The sequence below is a fragment of the Chrysemys picta genome, chromosome 1 (genome assembly GCF_011386835.1).
Source record: "Chrysemys picta bellii isolate R12L10 chromosome 1, ASM1138683v2, whole genome shotgun sequence".
Taxonomy (NCBI): domain Eukaryota; kingdom Metazoa; phylum Chordata; order Testudines; family Emydidae; genus Chrysemys; species Chrysemys picta.
In genome coordinates, this window is record NC_088791.1 from 349,519,611 (window position 1) to 349,537,750 (window position 18,140).

General features: G+C 47.2%; 2 protein-coding genes across 2 annotated transcripts; both read left to right on the plus strand.

Moving 5' to 3' along the window:
* Window positions 1–2,604: 2,604 nt before the first annotated feature.
* Window positions 2,605–3,540, plus strand: LOC103307090 (olfactory receptor 51G2-like). Its single transcript, XM_008177227.3, has one exon. It carries the CDS (start codon window positions 2,605–2,607, stop codon window positions 3,538–3,540), a length of 936 nt encoding a protein of 311 aa, XP_008175449.3.
* Window positions 3,541–15,722: 12,182 nt separating this feature from the next.
* On the plus strand, window positions 15,723–16,661 carry LOC103307089 (olfactory receptor 52N2-like). The gene has a single exon (XM_008177226.2). It carries the CDS (start codon window positions 15,723–15,725, stop codon window positions 16,659–16,661), a length of 939 nt encoding a protein of 312 aa, XP_008175448.2.
* Window positions 16,662–18,140: the final 1,479 nt, after the last annotated feature.

Genomic DNA, 18,140 nt, shown 5'->3' on the forward strand with positions numbered 1-18,140 from the left:
CAGTGACTAATCGGAACCATATGAACAGTGATGATGAGCCCGGATTCCAGGAGTAGAGCCTGCAGCAGGGCTGGGGCTGCAGTCCAGTTATGTAGCATCACCCCACGTCCCCTGTGATTTGGCCTCCTCCAGTTTGCCATTGGCCGTGATGGGGTTAAAGCTGGTGCACACTAAGCCAAGCAGCTGAGGTTCCCTGATGGCCAAGTGGCCCCCAAGGGAATGTGCAGACATGCTTCATAAACACAGTTGCCTCCCTGTCTGAACAGATACTGCTGGCTGCCTGTGCAACCTCTCCGATGACTCCTTGTCCTTTACAGTGAAGACCTCTGGTGTCAGCGGCTCCCCTTCTAGCAGGAATTGGGTATGTTGGCAGGGGAAAGGTTGCAAGCTGTTTTCATTTGAAGGCAGGCAGGGCTGGTAGCTTGAGAACCCCTCCCCTACATCTGCCCATGTTCCATGGTGGGTTATTCAAGTTGCACAAAAATTTGACATTCAAAGTGCTCTGGGCCCTATCCTGTCAGTGGCTGAGTGAGAGGAGACACCACAGAATATCAGTGATTACTTCCCCAGTCGCCTCAGGTTTATTTGCTAACAGCTCCAATATTTCTGTTTCCTGAGTGGCTGAGGGCTCCAGCCATTCTGCCCTGTAGACACCCCTCTGAGTTACAGGGCTACCTGCATCTCTGCCCCCTCGCAGGTCTCTGAGTGGCAGATGTCAGGCCTCGTACCCTGCCCATTCATAGGGTGGAATCCTACAATCCTTCCACCCTCAGACTGGGCCCTCGGCTACAGCACACAGCGGGTTGACTGTGCTTACCTAAGTGGCATGTTCAGCTCCATGTCTGTCCCAATGCCACTCCCGGGTACTACAGATTTTATGAATACAGGACAGAGACAGTCAGAGAGAGAGCGAGCAATAGACTACTTTTGTGTGTGAGATGAAGTTCCATTTCCATGAATACTCATGCATTTGACTTTGAAATCCACTTCCTGCGAATCCTCATCGTGGCTAAATAACAGGTGCTGCGGTTACTATGTACTAGAGAGTGAGAGCTCAGGGAATGGATATTTTCTCTACTGTCCCCAAGGCCTGTTATCACTCCAGATACAGGCTACAGACTGACAGAACCGAACCTGAGGAGAACCAGTCAGCATTTAACCCAGGGACAGGGGAGCTTAAAGGCTTTTGCTTTAGAAAGTATTAGAGAAGTACTCAAAATACTGATTGCAATGGGTTTGTATTATTACCTCTTTGTTCAGTGAACAGTTGTATGATACTGTCTCCTGGTAACTGACCAGAAGCTGTTGCTCACAGTTACATTCAGGGTCCTGCATTCAACCATTCTGCAATACCTGTGCAAGGCTTTCCAAAACATCCTGAGGGAATAGAACCGCTGGTCTGTGTTTCAGGAAAGAGTACAGCTGAGGTGCCAGAAAGGGGAGTGGTTTAGTGGTTGTATGTTATTTATGCCCATCAACTTTTACATGAGCATGGCTGAAGTAATTTGGATATTAGTGGAAACCTAATATTATCACTATTCACCCATTTGAGATGCCAACCCCTCCCCCGCCCAGTTGAAGTAACTTGCATGGGGAGAGGATGCAGGTCCTGTGAGGATGAAGAGAAGCCGGTAGGATGAGAAAACTCTTTGGACTCAGTCAACGCTGGGCAGGCAAAGCACTTCAGCTCTTCTTGGTGGGATTCTTGGCGGTCAGAGTGTATCTCCGGGAGCATTTGGTAAGGGAAACTTCATATGGCCCAGTTCTGATCGAATTTACACATGTAAATCTGGAGTGATGCTGTTGAAGTCAATGTTATTGAATTCAGAACCTGGCCCTGAGAATTTATGCCACCTGCTGGAAAGAGACAGTAGCATAATTTGAGCTCTTAGGGGTGGAGAAAAAAAAGTACATATATAAGGCAATGAAACACGTTTATAAATCGCTTCAATGCAGGGCAGATAAATACAATGACCATTTTCACCATGCACTTGCCATGTGTTTACACACACGTTACAGTACATTGGGCCACACTCAGAAGTGGAAGCCCAGAATGGGTGTTGGTGTGAGCATCCTAATTGTAAAATCCCACAGTGTTCAAGCAGGCTGCAGAACTCCCAGCCACAAGCTATCAATGGGACAAGAGCTTAGCAGGATTCAGAGGGGGACTGGATGTTTGTATTGGTAACCAGAAAATCAATTACAGTATTTAAAACAAAAAACTCTTGGAAGGGCTCTAAACCTTCCTGATTAACAGCACAAAATATGTCTAACTAGTGAGTGTCAGGGGGAAACTTTTCCTGGGAGCAGGTTATTCATAGCGGCCTATTGCAGGGCTTCTTCCACCTTCCTCTGAAGCATCAGGAATTGGCCACTGAATACTGAGCTAAATGGACTACAGGTCTGATCCAGTCTGGCAGTGCCTATCTTCCTATCGGTGGTGTAAATCCAAGACTAGGTTTTTGCTGATTTTCTTTGAGCTCATGGGAGTCTCTAGACTTGCACTGAGAGCAGAAAGATGTCTAGCTATTTATAATCTAGTCTCCTGTTCTTTTTCCTTTCAGGAAGGAAAGCTCAAAACTCCTCGGACCTGCCCAGGACATTATGTCAGCTGTCAATGACACCAGATTCATATCTGCAGTGTTCCTTCTCACCGGGATACCTGGGCAGGAAACCATCCATCTCTGGATCTCTATCCCCTTCTGCTTAATGTATGTCATTTCGATAGTAGGAAATTCAGTCATTCTGTTCATTATAAAAACAGATCCAAGCCTCCATGAGCCCATGTACATTTTCCTTTCCATGTTGGCCATCACAGACCTTGGCTTATCAATATCCACCATACCAACGATATTGGGCGTATACTTGTTTAAATATAGGGAGATCAGCCTCAATGCCTGTTTTGCCCAGCTGTTCTTCATCCACGCGTTTCAATTCACTGAATCCTCCATACTCTTGTTGATGGCCTTTGACCGCTTTGTCGCAATCTGGGACCCGCTGAGATATGCTTCCACTTTAACCGTGCCAAGAACAGCCATGATGGGACTGGTGTTTGTTCTAAGAGGAGTGGCCGTAGTATTCCCATTCCCCTTTCTCCTGAAACGGTTCCAATACTGTCGAGACAATGTCCTCTCCCATTCCTACTGCCTGCATCAGGAAGTCATGAGGCTGGCTTGTGCGGATATCACAGTCAACAACGTCTATGGTTTGTCTGTTACACTCTTAACTGTGGGGTTGGACTCACTGTTCATCTTCCTCTCTTATGTGATGATCCTCAAAACAGTGCTGAGCATCGCGTCCCACGTAGAGTGCCTCAGGGCCCTGAACACCTGCGTCTCCCACCTCTGCGCTGTCCTGCTCTTCTACACACCAGAGATTGGCCTGACTGTGATACACAGATTTGGGAAGAACTCACCTCCCTTGCTTCAGGTTCTCCTGGGATACATTTCCCTGCTGGTCCCACCACTGATGAACCCAATTGTGTACAGCGTGAAAAGCAAACACCTTCGTGCAAGGATAATCAGGGCGTTCGTGAAGTGAAGGGTCAGTTCATCATCTGGCTTCAGCACTGGTGGCACCAGAGATGAAAAACACGGGCCATGGACACAGCCACCTATTCCATCCTGGATCCTCTTCCTCCGAGGTCCCTCCCTCTGCTCCATCTCTTCTCCCCAAACCCCACCCCCTGCTCCTCCTTTTCCCTGAGGCATCACCCCCTGTCCATGCTGCAATCCAGGGCCAGGCCATGATGAGAGCTTCCTAGTGAGTCAGCGTCACTCTGAGGAGCCCAAATCCTCCACTTTTCCCCCTCCGCCCCAGATGTAGAACCCAGGGAAGGTGGAGAGTCCGAGAATCCCCACAGCAGCCTGGGGTCCCAGGGCTGCTTTTACCATGGCTTGACCCTAGCCTGGCTGGGGGGTGGAGCCTGGGGGGAAGTGGAGGAGCAGGGGGCTGGACCTCAGGGGAAACATAGGAGCAGGGGATGTGGTAAATCTTAACAAGGATGATGGTCGGGGGTTCCTAAGTAAAGGAGGAAGATGGGGCTTGAGGGACAGAGAACCTGTGTTTTGGAGGAGACTGAATTAATGTGACCCCACAAAGGGGGCTCTTAAGTATTCCAGGATGAGCCTAAGTCATTGCTATGACCTTAGAAGGAAGGACAGGGTGTGTGCAGGGCTACCTCAGGCCACCAGGGGGCACTCTGGGGTGGCAACTATCCGCAGGGATGTGGTGAGAGTGGGCTGTGTTCTTGGAAGCTGTTACCAATGGGTGGAGGTCAGCCCAGCCCCCAGGCTGCTCTAAACTCCGCTGTGGCAGGGGGACAGCAGGCCAGAGAATCAAACTCCTGTAACTGGCTCCTTGCCATCCCCGCTTTCTGCAGCACTGGGGGGAGCACTATGGTGACTGGGCCCAGGCTCACACTGCTTTAGTTCCGCAAAGGCTGCTTCCACAAGAAAGAGCCAAACAGATGGGAAGATGCTCTCAGAGACACAGGGAAACTTGGCTTGGACCCCAGAGCTCCTTGGCTTCCCAAAAGAATTTAAGTTGGGCCAGTTCTCTTTCTCTATCTCCAGACCGAAGCCTGTCTAACTTAGCTTGTAGTGATACGTGAGTTAGATGAGTGTAGACATGTGACAGCTGCCTGGTATTTTCAAACAATTTTCTCCAATGCTTTGTGCTGTTTGCTAATAAATCTACTAGTTTTAAAGAGACTTTTTTAAAGGAGGCTGGGGATGACTGTGTAGCCCTGGTCACAAGCACCCGAAGGGAAGAGACTGAGGTGTCCTGTCAGACCTGCTTGGTGATAAGCGTTTAGCATAGATGGGGTGTTGTTCCCAGTTCGAAGAGTGGGACAATTTTGAAACTCCCCCCCAAGACAGGAAAGGACCTGGTTAAGAGGGTAAAGAGACCATATATCCCGGTTTTACTGTCGCGGTCCCGATTCTTCTTGGCCAGTGTCTGTCTTTGTTGAAGGCCTGTCAGCATTCAAAGTAGCAACTTGTTCAAGTTGCATCTAAGATAACGACCCACTCAAGACAATGATTCATAGAGTCATAGAATTTAAGGCCAGAAGGAGCCATTAGATCATCTAGTCCAGAGGTTCTCAAACTCGGGGCCGGGCCATCTTGGGGGTTTGGAATGTATTTGGAGAGGGGGGCATGAAACGCTTAGGGAACAAACCTTCCTGTGCACATTTTACCCACAGCAATGAATAATTAGAAAAATGGATTCTTCCAGACAGCTCCGGTCCTCAGCTGATGCTGTGCATTTGACTCTAGACGTTGCTGTGCATTTTGCTGGATTTCTGTTAAGCTCGCACAGCACGGTACCAAGTCGTTGCCCTCTGTACATGGATCCATTTGCTACAGCGAGGTGTGCACATTTCACTGTAAACAGGGGCCACAACTGCAGTTTTGCTTTTGCTCTTACGTCAATGCACTGTTGGCTCATTCGTGGAACACATAAAAAACTCAAGTGAAAAACAAAGAAGCCGAAACTGATTCAGTTGAAGCCCTGCCCCCGCATAGATCAGTATATGTGTTTGTGTGGCGACAGAGTGTGTGTGTGTGTGTGTGTGTGTCTGTGTGTGTTAACTCTTACAGACATAAATAAGGGGGGGGGGGTGATCAAAAATGTTGAAGAACCACTGATCCAGTCTGACATCCTATATAGGCTGCAGAATTTCACCCATTTACCCCTGTATTGAGCCCAATGACTTGTGTGTGACTAACGCATCACTTGTGCTCCTCTAAAGCATATCTTCCAGGAAGGCATCCAATCCACTGGTTAAGCACCCTCGCTGTTAAAAAATGTGTGGCTCATTTCCAAATTTAATTTGTCTGGCTTCAGTTTCCAGCCATTGGTTCTTGTTACATCTTTCCCTGCTAGATTAAAGAGCCCATCAGTAGCTGGTATTTTGTCCCTTTGAAAGTGCTCGTACGCTGTCATCAAGTCAGCTCTCAGTCTTCCCTAGTCACTACTCCTCTTCACTATGCTCCTGTTTCCAGCCAAGGGAAAGGGTTGAAGTGCTGGCCTGGGACTCAGAAGAACTGGCTTCAGTTCCAGGCTCTTCCACAGACTTCTTCTGTGACCTTGGGCAATTCACTTAGTCCCTCTATTCCTAAGCCATATGCATTTTAATGTGGCTCAATGTGAACGTGTACATCTAGGAAGAAGGGACCCAATTCTGGGAAGCAGTGAGTTGGAAAAAGACCTGTGGGTTCTAGTGGATAATCATCTGAACACGAGCTCCAAGTACAACACTGCAGCCGAAAAAGCGAGTGTAATCCGGGCTGTACATGCAGCGGAATCTCGAGTAGGAGCAGAGAGGTTATTTTACCTCTGTATTTGGTACTGGTGCGAGCACTGCTGGAATATTCAGTCCAGTTCTGGGCTGCTTCCCCCCAGAGCGCTGCTTTCGCAGCTCCCATTGGCTGGGAACCAATGTGGCCACTTTCGGGGAGCCCCCCAGTTAAGTGCTTCTCAGGACTCACCTCCCCTCATCCCATGCCCCAACCCCCTACCCCACCCAAACTCTGCTGCTGCTGGGAGGGGGAGGCGTAGAGCCATTATGGAGCCAACCCCTCCCCCCAGCACCAGCAGGGGTCCCGGGCAGCGCACCACTCCCCCCCCAAGCAACCTGGTCGCCCTCCCCCATCACCCACAGAGCCCACAAGAAGCTCCCGCCCCAAGTTTTATTCACTGGTATTTTTATTAAAAGTCATGGACAGGTCATGGGTCATGAATTTTTGTTTACGGCCTGTGACCTGTCCCTGCGTTAATTATCAGAATTTTTTAAAAAACAACATTAGAAGCACTAAGCCTGCCAAACAATGAGTGGGGCCACTGGAAGATCCAGGGGTTAAAGGAGCACTCAAGGAAGATGAGGCTGTTGCGTTGAGGCTAAATGAATTCTTTGCATCGGTCTTCACTGCAGAGGATGTGAGGGAGATTCCCACACCTGAGCCATTCTTTGTAGGTGACAAATCTGAAGAACTGTTCCACACTGAAGTATAAATGGAGGAGGTTGTGAGGCTGCACCCCATATTCAACATATTGGCATGATGAATATGGCCCTGGGCAGCACAGCATGGGGAGGAGATGACCAGCCCTCTGTGGAGAAAGAAGTGGTTCAGGACTATTTAGAAAAGCTGGACGGGCACAAGTCCCTGGGGCTGGATGTGCTGCATCCGAGGGTGCTAAAGGAGTTGGCGGATGTGATTGCAGAGCTATTGGCCATTATCTTTGAAAACTCATGGCGATCGGGGGAGGTCCCGGATGACTGGAAAAAGGCTAATGTAGTGCCCATCTTTAAAAAAGGGAAGAAGGAGGATCCGGGGAACTACAGGCCAGTCAGCCTCACCTCAGTCCCTGGAAAAATCATGGAGCAGGTCCTCAAGGAATCAATTCTGAAGCACTTAGAGGAGAGGAAAGTGATCAGGAACAGTCAGCATGGATTCACCAAGGGCAAGTCATGCCTGACTTACCTAATTGCCTTCTATGATGAGATAACTGGCGCTGTGGATGAGGGGAAAACAGTGGACATGTTATTCTTGGACTTTAACAAAGCTTTTGATACGGTCTCCCACAGTATTCTTGCTAGCAAGTTAAAGAAGTATGGGATGGATGGATGGACTTTAGGGTGGATAGAAAGCTGACTAGATCGTCGGGCTCAATGGGTAGTGATCAATGGCTCCATGTCTAGTTGGCAGCCGGTTTCAAGCGGAGTGCCCCAAGGGTTGGTCCTGGGGCCGGTTCTGTTTAATATCTTCATTAATGATCTGGAGGATGGCGTGGACTGCACTCTCAGTAAGTTTGCAGATGACACTAAACTGGGAGGAGTGGTAGATACGCTGGAGGGTAGGGATTGGATACAGAGGGACCTAGACAAATTGGAAGATTGGGCCAATAGAAACCTGATGAGGTTCAACAAGGACAAGTGCAGAGTCCTGCACTTAGGACGGAAGAATCCTGTGCACCGCAACAGGCTGGGGACCACCTGGCTAAGCGGCAGTTCTGCAGAAAATGACCTGGGTATTACAGTGGACGAGAAGCTGGATATGAGTCAACAGTGTGCCCTTGTTGCCAAGAAGGCCAATGGCATATTGGGCTGCATTAGTAGGAGCATTGCCAGCAGATCAAGGGAAGTGATTATTCCCCTCTATTCAGCACTGGTGAGGCCACATCTGCGGTATTGCATCCAGTTTTGGTCCCCCCACTACAGAAGGGATGTGGACAAATTGGAGAGAGTCCAGCAGAGGGCAACAAAAATGATTAGGGGGCTGGGGCACATGACTTACAAGGGGAGGCTGAGGGAATTGGTATTGTTTAGTCTGCAGAAGAGAAGAGTGAGGGGGGATTTGACAGCAGCCTTCAACTACCTGAAGGGGGGTTCCAAAGATGATGGCGCTCGGCTGTTCTCAGTGGTGGCAGATGACAGAACAAGGAGCAATGGTCTCAAGTTGCAGTGGGGGAGGTCTAGGTTGGATATTAGGAAACACTATTTCACTAGGAGGGTGGTGAATCACTGGAATGGGTTACCTAGGGAGGTGGTGGTATGTCCATCCTTAGAGGTTTTTAAGGCCTGGATTGACAAAGCCCTGGCTGGGATGATTTAGTTGGGGTTGGTCCTGCTTTGAGCAGGGGATTGGACTAGATGACCTCCTGAGGTCTCTTCCAACCCTAATCTTCTATGATTCTATCCTCCATGAATTTATCTAGTTCTTTTTGAACCCCATTATACTTTTGGCCTTCACAACATCCCCTGGCAATGAGTTCCACAGGTTGACTCTGTGTTGTGTATAATACTTCCTTTTCTTTGTTTTAAACCTGCTGCCTGTTAATTTCCTTTGATAATTTCCTTTCTTGTGTTATGTGATGTAGTAAACAAGACTTCTGTATTTACTTTCTCCACACCATTCACGATTTTATAGATCTCTACCATATCCCCTCTTTGTCGTCTATTTTCCAACCTGAAAAGTCCCAGTCTTTTTAATCTCTCCTCAGCTGGAAACTGTTCCACACTCCTAATAATTCTGTTGCCCTTCTATGTACCTTTTTCATTTCTAATATATCTGTTTTGAGATGAGGCGATCAGAACTGAACGCAGAACCCATACCAGGGGATTAAATAGTGGCATTATTATACTTTCTTTCTTCCTATCTATCCCTTTCCTTATGGTTCCTAACATTCTGGTAGCTTTTTGTTTTTTCCCTGCTGCGGCACACTGAACTGATATTTTCTGAGAATTATCTATGATGACTCCAAGATCTCTTTCTTGAGTGGTAAAAGCTATTTTAGAGCCCATCATTTTGTATGTTTTCTAATGTGCTTTACTTCTATCATTTGAATCTTTTAAAAGCCTAGGAGCGGATCCTCCTCAAAACCTCATTGTTACCCTGTACCCCATATTCTTCAGAATTGTATGATTATCACATAATTATGATACATTTTGTACAAGTAATGTCTTGTCAGGTGTCATAGGATAATCCTTTTCAGTGTGCATGTATCATTTTTTGCATCTGAGGTTATGAATATAGACTATGTATCTGTATTTCAAATGTAGTTATAACCGGGTGACACCCACTAGGCAAAATGCTTCCAGGCTAGATTGCTGGATGTGAAGGGCCTATAAAGGGTAATGGGCCATTAGGGGACACAATAGGAGGAGCAGCTTATCAGGAAAATTCCATGGCTGTTTCCTCGAAAAATGTGGGGTACTATGTGAGATGAATTCCAGGTCATTTTACCATGGGGAGAGCTGAAGGAATCACACAGTGAGTGGAGAAGTCCCATTGTACTAGTTCTGACCAAGGATATCCTAACCCTTTTCTGCATCAGTTTGTGAAAGATCAACACAGTAGTGAAATTTGATGTATTGAACTTTAGACCTCACAAAGGCACACTGGCAAATACCGTTGATGCCAGAATCCTAGGAGAAGAAAGCCTTTTACATGCCCTTCGGCTTGCATAAATTCAGGATCACGTAATTTGGCCTTTCCGGGGTGGCACTGATTTTTCAGAGGCTAATGGAATGGATATTACAACTGCATGGGTGGTGTGCAGCAATATACTGCTACAATCAATTCAAAATTATTTTTGGTCCTACTTCTGGCAGCAGTCCTACTCAGAGTGCCGATGGCAGTCCATTACACACAGAAAAGAAAGCTATCATCAATTGCTAGTCAGAATAGTTTGCAAGATGCAGTTTGCCCTGAAAATCTGAGTCCCCGTTAACAGCGAATCATTTCTTCACTCCTGGGGGTGGCTCTCCAGGGTCTATTTTCTGCTCTTCTCGCTGCTCACAGAGTCCGGGGAATTGTACGGGAGTCCTGGCCAACCTGAGAGTCCACAGGGACTGTTCAGGGGAATCATAAAGGTCGCTGTGCAGCTCGCCAAGTGTCAGACATGTGACAGTCATACACTGATTCTCAAAACTCTGCCTTGCTGTCGCAGTAAAGAGATTTCCTTTGTCTGCTGAGCGGGATTTCGGTGAGTTGCCTCTTTCCGCATTAAAGATAGTGCTGAGGGCTCAGGAAGGGCTCCAGGGTTCAAGTCAAGAACCATCTGGGCAGGAATTTGCCACCACGGTGACTTGAATTGTTTAGGACTGTCAGAAACACCAAGGGATTTACCTGGTAAAGTTGAAATTACAAATATATTGGAAATACTTTAGACAAATATCTGTTTTTAAGTTCAGTTCCCTTTCTCTTACTGTGTCCTTCTGTCTGTCTCAGTAGCTTCCTTTTCTGTGCTGTGTGGTTTTTTCTGTGGTTCACTCAAGTTTTCCAGTTCAGCAACTTCACTGCCCTGTTAGGTAGTACAGCCAAAGCCTCTGCAGTGGGTATCTGTGTTACCAGAGGGTTCACAACAAGAATGGGTCACACACTGGCCAGATTCTGCTCTCACATTCTGCCTTCACTGGGTCACTCCAGATTAACACTGGCCTCCCTGAGAGTAAAATCAGGGCCCCTGTGTTTTGAAATTCCCAACTTTCATTCCCGGTCTCAGAACACCACATGAACTGGGGGTTTCCTAGCCTCTTTCAGCACCATAACAGAATAGTGCTCTCTGCAACAGGACCCAAAGCCGTGATTTTCACAGCCGGGAGCCGAAAGTTAAACACTGAGGGTGAATCTGGTCCCCTTGAGATCAAAGGCAAAATTCTCAACAGAGCCAGGAGTTCCCCCTAAATCCACATGTAGGGACTTAAATAAATGCCTTGATTTACATCGGCCATGAGTCTCCATCTGGAGTCGTCCCGTGGCCTCTAAGGACGGGTGAGCTTCTTCGGACCCAAGAAGAACTGACCGGAGAGTTGCTGAAATCTCAAACTCATAGTCTTAAACCTTCAAAACAATTAGGATAACCATTTTTTTTCAAGGTGGGAGAGGGGTCTGCTCTCTCTGAGCCCCTGCATCTGTTTCTGGAGAGGATGAGAAGCACAAAAGGCAGTAAAATTAAAAGCATGTTTCTGGCTTAGAGGTGGTGTTGCAAATGTCACCAGGGGAGGTGCAGAAACACACAGTGTGTGGGGGTTGGGGACAGAACAGCGGGACATGCAGTATCCAGATCACAGTGACTCGGAGTCCTGAAACTATGCAACATGGGGAATGGACGTCCTCCCCGATGCACAGACCAAAGAGGTGTCATGAGGCCTCCTGGGTCTGGGAGGTGTCTCAGAGTGCAATGTAAAGTGGACCACACTGTAGCAGATTGTCTCTGACACCATCCCCCATCCGGACCTCCTTCCTCCTGTGAGAAAGCCCTCTACAGTTTCGTGGCAACGTCAGCAATTGCCAACATGGAAAAGCAGCCTCAGGAAGGGGTTTCTGGGTTTCTAACTGGCCGCAATACATCAAAGGTTTGTGTCTTTTTGAAGAAGAGTTACTCGCACTGGCTCCTTTTAGTCCCATGTCCTCTCTTCCTCCTGCTGGGTCTGTCCCTGCACAGGCTGAGCTGCTGCCGGGGTTCCCTTTGCCCCCAGAAAAACAGTTCAGTCTCATCTCCCCCTTTTCCCCGGTGCAGGCAGACGCTGAGTTTAACCTCCTCTGAGGAGGTATTTCTGTGAGATGTCACTGTGGTGTCTGGCACCTGGTTTTGGTTCTGGGTGAGGGGTGTCCCTATGTGGCAGGGATGGAAGTTCTGGGGGTGGGGGATCTACATGGACCGGTGACCAGCACCAGGTGTTGTGGGGCAGGAAGAGGGGTGTACACAGGCAGGCTGGCAGTGCTGCAGGCTGTGGGGGCAGGTAGGGGGTGTACACAGAGAATTGGGCCCTGCTGAGGGATGTGGAGGAAGGCAGGGGGTGTGCAGTGACAGGCGAGTTGCACTGCGGCTTTGTGGGTGCTGTGACATTCTATACCTTGGGGGAGCTTACTGTAACCCCCATATTCCTCATTTTCAGATAATTGTGATCTTACATATAGAGCAGGGATGGGCAAACTTTTTGGCCCGAGGGCCACATCAGGATTGAGCAACTGTATGGAGGGCCAGGTAGGGAAGGCTGTGCCTCCCCAAACATCCTGGCTCCTGCCCCGTATCCGCCCCCTCCCACTACCCACCCCCTGACTGCCCCCATCAGAACCGCCAACCCATCCAACTTCCCTCGGCTCCTTGTCCCCTGACCGCCCCCTCCCGGGACCCCTGCCCCTAACTGCCCCCAGGACTCCAGCCCCTTATCCAACCTCCCCTGTCCATTAATTTCATTTGGTGGCCCCTAGTTCTTGTATTATGGGAATAAGTAAATAACTTTTCCTTATCTACTTTTTCCACATCACTCATGATTTTATATACCTCTATCATATCCCCCCTTAGTCTCCTCTTTTCCAAGCTGAAAAGTCCTAGCCTCTTTAATCTCTCCTCATATGGGACCCGTTTATGTTCTTCTATGTGTCTGACAATTTTATTCTTTACTATTGTTTCAACTAATTTGCCCGGTACTGACGTTAGACTTACCGGTCTGTAATTGCCGGGATCACCTCTAGAGCCCTTTTTAAATATTGGCGTCACATTAGCTATCTTCCAGTCATTGTAGCTATCGTCCAGTCCTTATATTTTATTTTATTTTTGGTAACCACTTTGACTTTTTGGCTATTATGTAATATCAATCTTTGTAGTTAATAAATCTGTTTGTTTGTTCTACCTGAAGCAGTGCGCTTAGTTTGAAGCATGTCAGAGACTCCCCTTGGGATAACAAGCCTGGTGCATATCAATTTCTTTGTTAAACTGATGAACTCATATAAGCTTGCAGCGTTCAGCGGGCATAACCGGACACTGCAAGACGGAGGTTCCTAGGGTTGTGTCTGGGACCGGAGATATTGGCTAGTGTTATTCGGTTGCACAATCCAAGGAGCAGCTTACATGCCAGAGGCTGTGCGTGAACAGCCCGGGAGTGGGGGTTCTCACAGCAGAGCAGGGTCAGGCTGGCTCCTGGAGTCAAGGATTGGAGTGACCTAGCAGATCACCGGTCCGGATAACACCAGGGGAACGTCACAGGGTCACAGAGCGGCATGTAGACAGACAAGTGGGCAGTGCTGCTGAAATAATTTTTTTCTCTGTGATTGTTGGTCCAAGGCCAGCTTTGGGACCTTTCCTGGTACAGAGTGCGTTTGGGGAGTTTCAGGGTCTCTTTGCCCTGGCAAGCCACAGAACTGCAGTCTGGGTGACACAACCTTTACTCAGTTTTGCTTCCAATTGTTCTTGTTATGTAACTTCAGGCATTTCACTGGTAGAAATAACCATTGATATTTTTGTGACACTGTACTCCATATTGTTCATAGGGATATTACTATGATATGATTATAGGTTATAGCATAATTATGATACATTTTATGCAAGACGGGTCATGTACTATGTCACTGGAAAAGTTATGACTTTCTGAATATGATTATCCTATTTATATGAATGTATGATTTTTGTCTGAAGTTATGAATATTGACTACTTATCTGTATTTCAAATGTAGTTACAACTGGGTAACGCCCACTAGGCAAGATGTTTTCAGTCTAGATAGCTGGTTGGGAAGGGCCTCTTCAGGGCAATGAGCCATTGGGGGAAACAATAGGCCATAAGAGAAACTGATCTCCCATCTGAGAATGCATCAGACAGCCTATAAGTCATGGATGGAATTATAAGATCATCTAGTCTGACGTCCTGCATAATTTCACCCAGTTACCTCTATATTGAGCCCAATGACTTGTGATCGACTAATGCATTTCTTGAATTAATCTAAAACTTATCTTCCAGGAAGGCATCCAGTCTTGATATGCAGGTGTCTGTAGAATCCACCACCTCCCTTGGGAGTTTGTTCCACTGGTTAAGCACCCTCACTGTTAAAAAAGTCTGCCTCAATTCCAAATTTATTTTTTTCTGGCTTCAGTTACCAGCCATTGGTTTCTGTTATACCTTTCCCTGCTAGATTAAAGAACCTGTTAATAGTTGGTATTTCATCCCTGTGAAAGTGCTTGTACACAGTCATCAGTTCAGCTTTCAATCTTCCCTATTCTATTTACGGTCCTATTTATATAGTGTCATAACTATAAAGGGAAGGGTAACAGCCCTCCTGTGTACAATACTATAAAATCCCTCCTGGCCAGAGACTCCAAAATCCTTTTACCTGTAAAGGGTTAAGAAGCTCAGGTAACCTGGCTGATACCTGACCCAAAGGACCAATAAGGTGACAAGATACTTTCAAATCTGGGGGTGGGGGGGGCGGAAGGCTTTTGTTTGTGCTCTTTGTTTTGTGGGTTGTTCGCTCTTGGGACTAAGAAGGACCAGACATCAATCCATGCTCTCCAAATCTTCTGAACAAGTCTCTCATATTTCAAACTTGTAAGTAACAGCCAGGCAAGGTGTGTTAGGTTTATCTTTGTTTTCTCAACTTGTAAATGTTCCTTTTGCTAGAGAGTTTACCTCTGTTTGCTGTAACTTTGAACCTAAGGCTAGAGGGGGTTCCTCTGGGCTCTTTGAATCTGATTACCCTGTAAAGTTATTTTCCATCCTGATTTTACAGAGATGATTTTTACCTTTCTTTCTTTAATTAAAAGCCTTCTTTTTAAGAACCTGATTGATTTTTCCCTGTGTTAAGATCCAAGGGGATTGGATCTGGACTCACAAGGAATTGGTGGGGGGAATGGGAGGGGAATGATTAATTCCTCCTTGTTTTAAGATCCAAGAGGTTTGGATCGGTGTTCACCAGGGAATTGGTGGAGGAGTCTCTCAAGGCTACCCAGGGAGGGAAAGGTTTTTTTGGGGGGGAAGACAGAGTTTCCCAAATAACTCATAAATCATTTGGACGGTGGCAGCAAAAGCAGATTTAAGCTGGTAGTTAAGCTTAGAGGTTTTCATGGAAGTGCACACATCTGTACTCTAAAGTTCAGAGTGGGGAAGGAACCTTGACAGATGCTATGACTCTACAAGGGCATGTGACCTGGCCCCATAACTCTGGACTCCATCTTGGGGAGTCTGTAATTTTCCCACAAACTGGTCTGGGAACCAAGTTTTGAAACAAAGGGTTCCCGCCCTATGCTAAAGCTATATAAAGCAGGAAGTGACATCATCGGTGGTTCTTCACTCCACACTCAAGAGGACTCCTAGATTGTTAATAACGATAAAATATTTACCATACTATTTGTTATAAAGCATGTAACCCCCCTAGCTGTGCTTCTCTCCCTTCACAGGCACCTTGAGCATTTCTGAGTCAAATCAACGCATCAACCACCTCATGGCAGCTTTCAACCTCACCCCCTCTGACCCTTCAACATTCATCTTAATGGGCATCCCTGGGCTAGAAGCTGCTCACATCTGGATTTCCATCCCTTTCTCTACATTCTACATTATCAGCCTCTTGGGAAATTTCACACTTCTGTCTATTGTAGGTAAGGAGCAGACCCTGCACAAGCCGATGTACCTGCTGCTCAGCATGCTGGCGCTCACAGACATCGCCACACCTACTTTCGTCGTGCCAAAGGCACTGTGTATATTTTGGTTCAATTTGAAAGGCATTACTGCAGTTGGCTGCCTCACCCAGATGTTCTTCCTCCACATGGTTTCTGTTATGCACTCAGGCACCCTCGTGACAATGGCCTTTGATCGCTACATTGCCATATGTAATCCTCTGAGATACGCCACCATCCTCAGCAGTGCACGACTAGCTAAGCTAGGGCTTGTAGGTTTGATAAGAGCTATTCTCTTCATTCTGCCCCTACCCCTGCTCATAAGTCAGCAGCCATTCTGTGCCAACCGCATTATCCCCCACACGCAGTGCGAGTACATAGCTGTGGTGAAGATGGTGTGTGGGGACATCACAGTCATCAGGATATATGCCATGGTGCTAATGTTTGTAATCAATGGGTTTGACCTGACGCTTATTGCCCTGTCCTACGGTCTGATCATCAGGGCAGTCCTCAGAATCTCCTCTGAGAACGGCCACCAGAAAGCCCTCAACACCTGCACAGCCCACATCTGTGTGATGCTGACATATTATATCCCTGGCCTCTTCTCCAATCTCACCAACCGGTTTGGTCAAGGCATCGCTCCCCATGTTCATATCATCTTGGCCGACCTCTATCTCCTCATCCCTCCCATGCTCAACCCTATAATTTATGGGGTCAGAACCAAAGAGCTTCGTGACAAAGTAGTAAAATCCACCTGCAGAAGGTGATTGCCTGTGGCCACTGACTTTAAACCTGTGTGACAAGAGGGGGGGAGCATATCTCCTCATTAATCAAGGGCACCCTGTCTCAGTTTGGTTGAGCTAAGCATTGTGGAAGTTCATAGTCTGAGAAGTTCCTCCCACACAATATCTTATCACTCCATCACTAAGCACTGCTCTTTCTATTGCTGAGTTCCCTCTCTTTGACCATCACCTGACCTCTTTCATTGTCACCCATCAGCCTCCATCCCCACACACCCTGTTACTCAGCCTTTCCGTAACTGTAAGGCTATGTCTACACTACCGTGGTAAGTGAACCTACTCTCCGCAACTCCAGCTACGTGAATAACGTAGCTGGAGTCGACATACCTTAGATCAAGCTACCGCAGGGTCTACACCACAGGGCAGTCGATGGGAGAAAATCTCCCGTCGACTTATCTTACTCTTCTCATTGGGGGTCTGCAGTCGATTTGGTGGGTCTTTACTAGACCCGCTAAATCAACCGCCGGTGGATCAATCTCAGAGCGACGATCCCATCTGTAGCGTATACCTGCCCAAAGACTACCATAAAATACTGTAGCATTTTGATGCAAAGTGGTTTTCCATTAGTCCCTATGCGGTCATGGTTCTTGTTCAGTTTTACAAACAGAAGCTACACTATCAGATAGCCAAAGAGAAAAAGAAAGAAACGGCAATGCTGAACTTCTTTATCATATGAACAGTGATCCTGTGAGCAAAATTTGCCTGATTTTTCTACGCCGAATCCATCAGGAAACCTGGAGGATAATCCTAATGTTTCAGGTGGAAAGACCTAATACAGGAAAGCTGCTGTAGGAATTGAGGACATTCTACTAGAACTTACTGGTGAGAGTTGTGAAACCGTGTGTTTTTGAGAACTGGACTGCTGTATTTAACTACTACATCATCTTTGAGTACAAATAACTTACTGCTTTGCACAGTTGATTTTGGAGTGGAACAGACTATGAACTTTCCTTACGTCCCAGAGAGGGCTCTTTGTGATATCCCCATGCCCACAGAGCGGGGTTTCTTGTTTTCATGAACCTTTCCCATTCTTTTGTTCATTGTTCTTACAGTTGATGTTTAATACATTATATTTGGTTTGAACTTAATTTAGTGATCAGTGGGTCAGGGAAGCGTCCGGTGAGAGTACCCTGGAGTGGGGACACCCTAGCCCCTGTCCTAAGTGACCACGATGAGACTGGGGGTTTAGCCTCCCAGGAACCTTGGGTCCAGCCGTGTCACCATTATGAGGATTCTACCACACAGGAGAGTCCTTGAGGTCAGACAGGCCTGTGGGAAAAGGGAGTGGGGCCTCAGACCTTTTCCTCAGCGAATTCCCCTGGGGTAATGCAGAAGCCAGGAAAGTTCCCAACAATAGTTCCCCACTTACATTAGGGAACTGGGACAAACAGATGGGTTGGATTTTAGTGATGTGTAAAGAGATGTGTAACTTGTGAAATCTTCATA

What these genes read in the sequence shown, in the direction of transcription:
- LOC103307089 (XM_008177226.2), top strand. Translation starts at nt 15,723, where the DNA reads ATGGCAGCTTTCAACCTCACCCCCTCTGACCCTTCAACATTCATCTTA.
- LOC103307090 (XM_008177227.3), top strand. Translation starts at nt 2,605, where the DNA reads ATGTCAGCTGTCAATGACACCAGATTCATATCTGCAGTGTTCCTTCTC.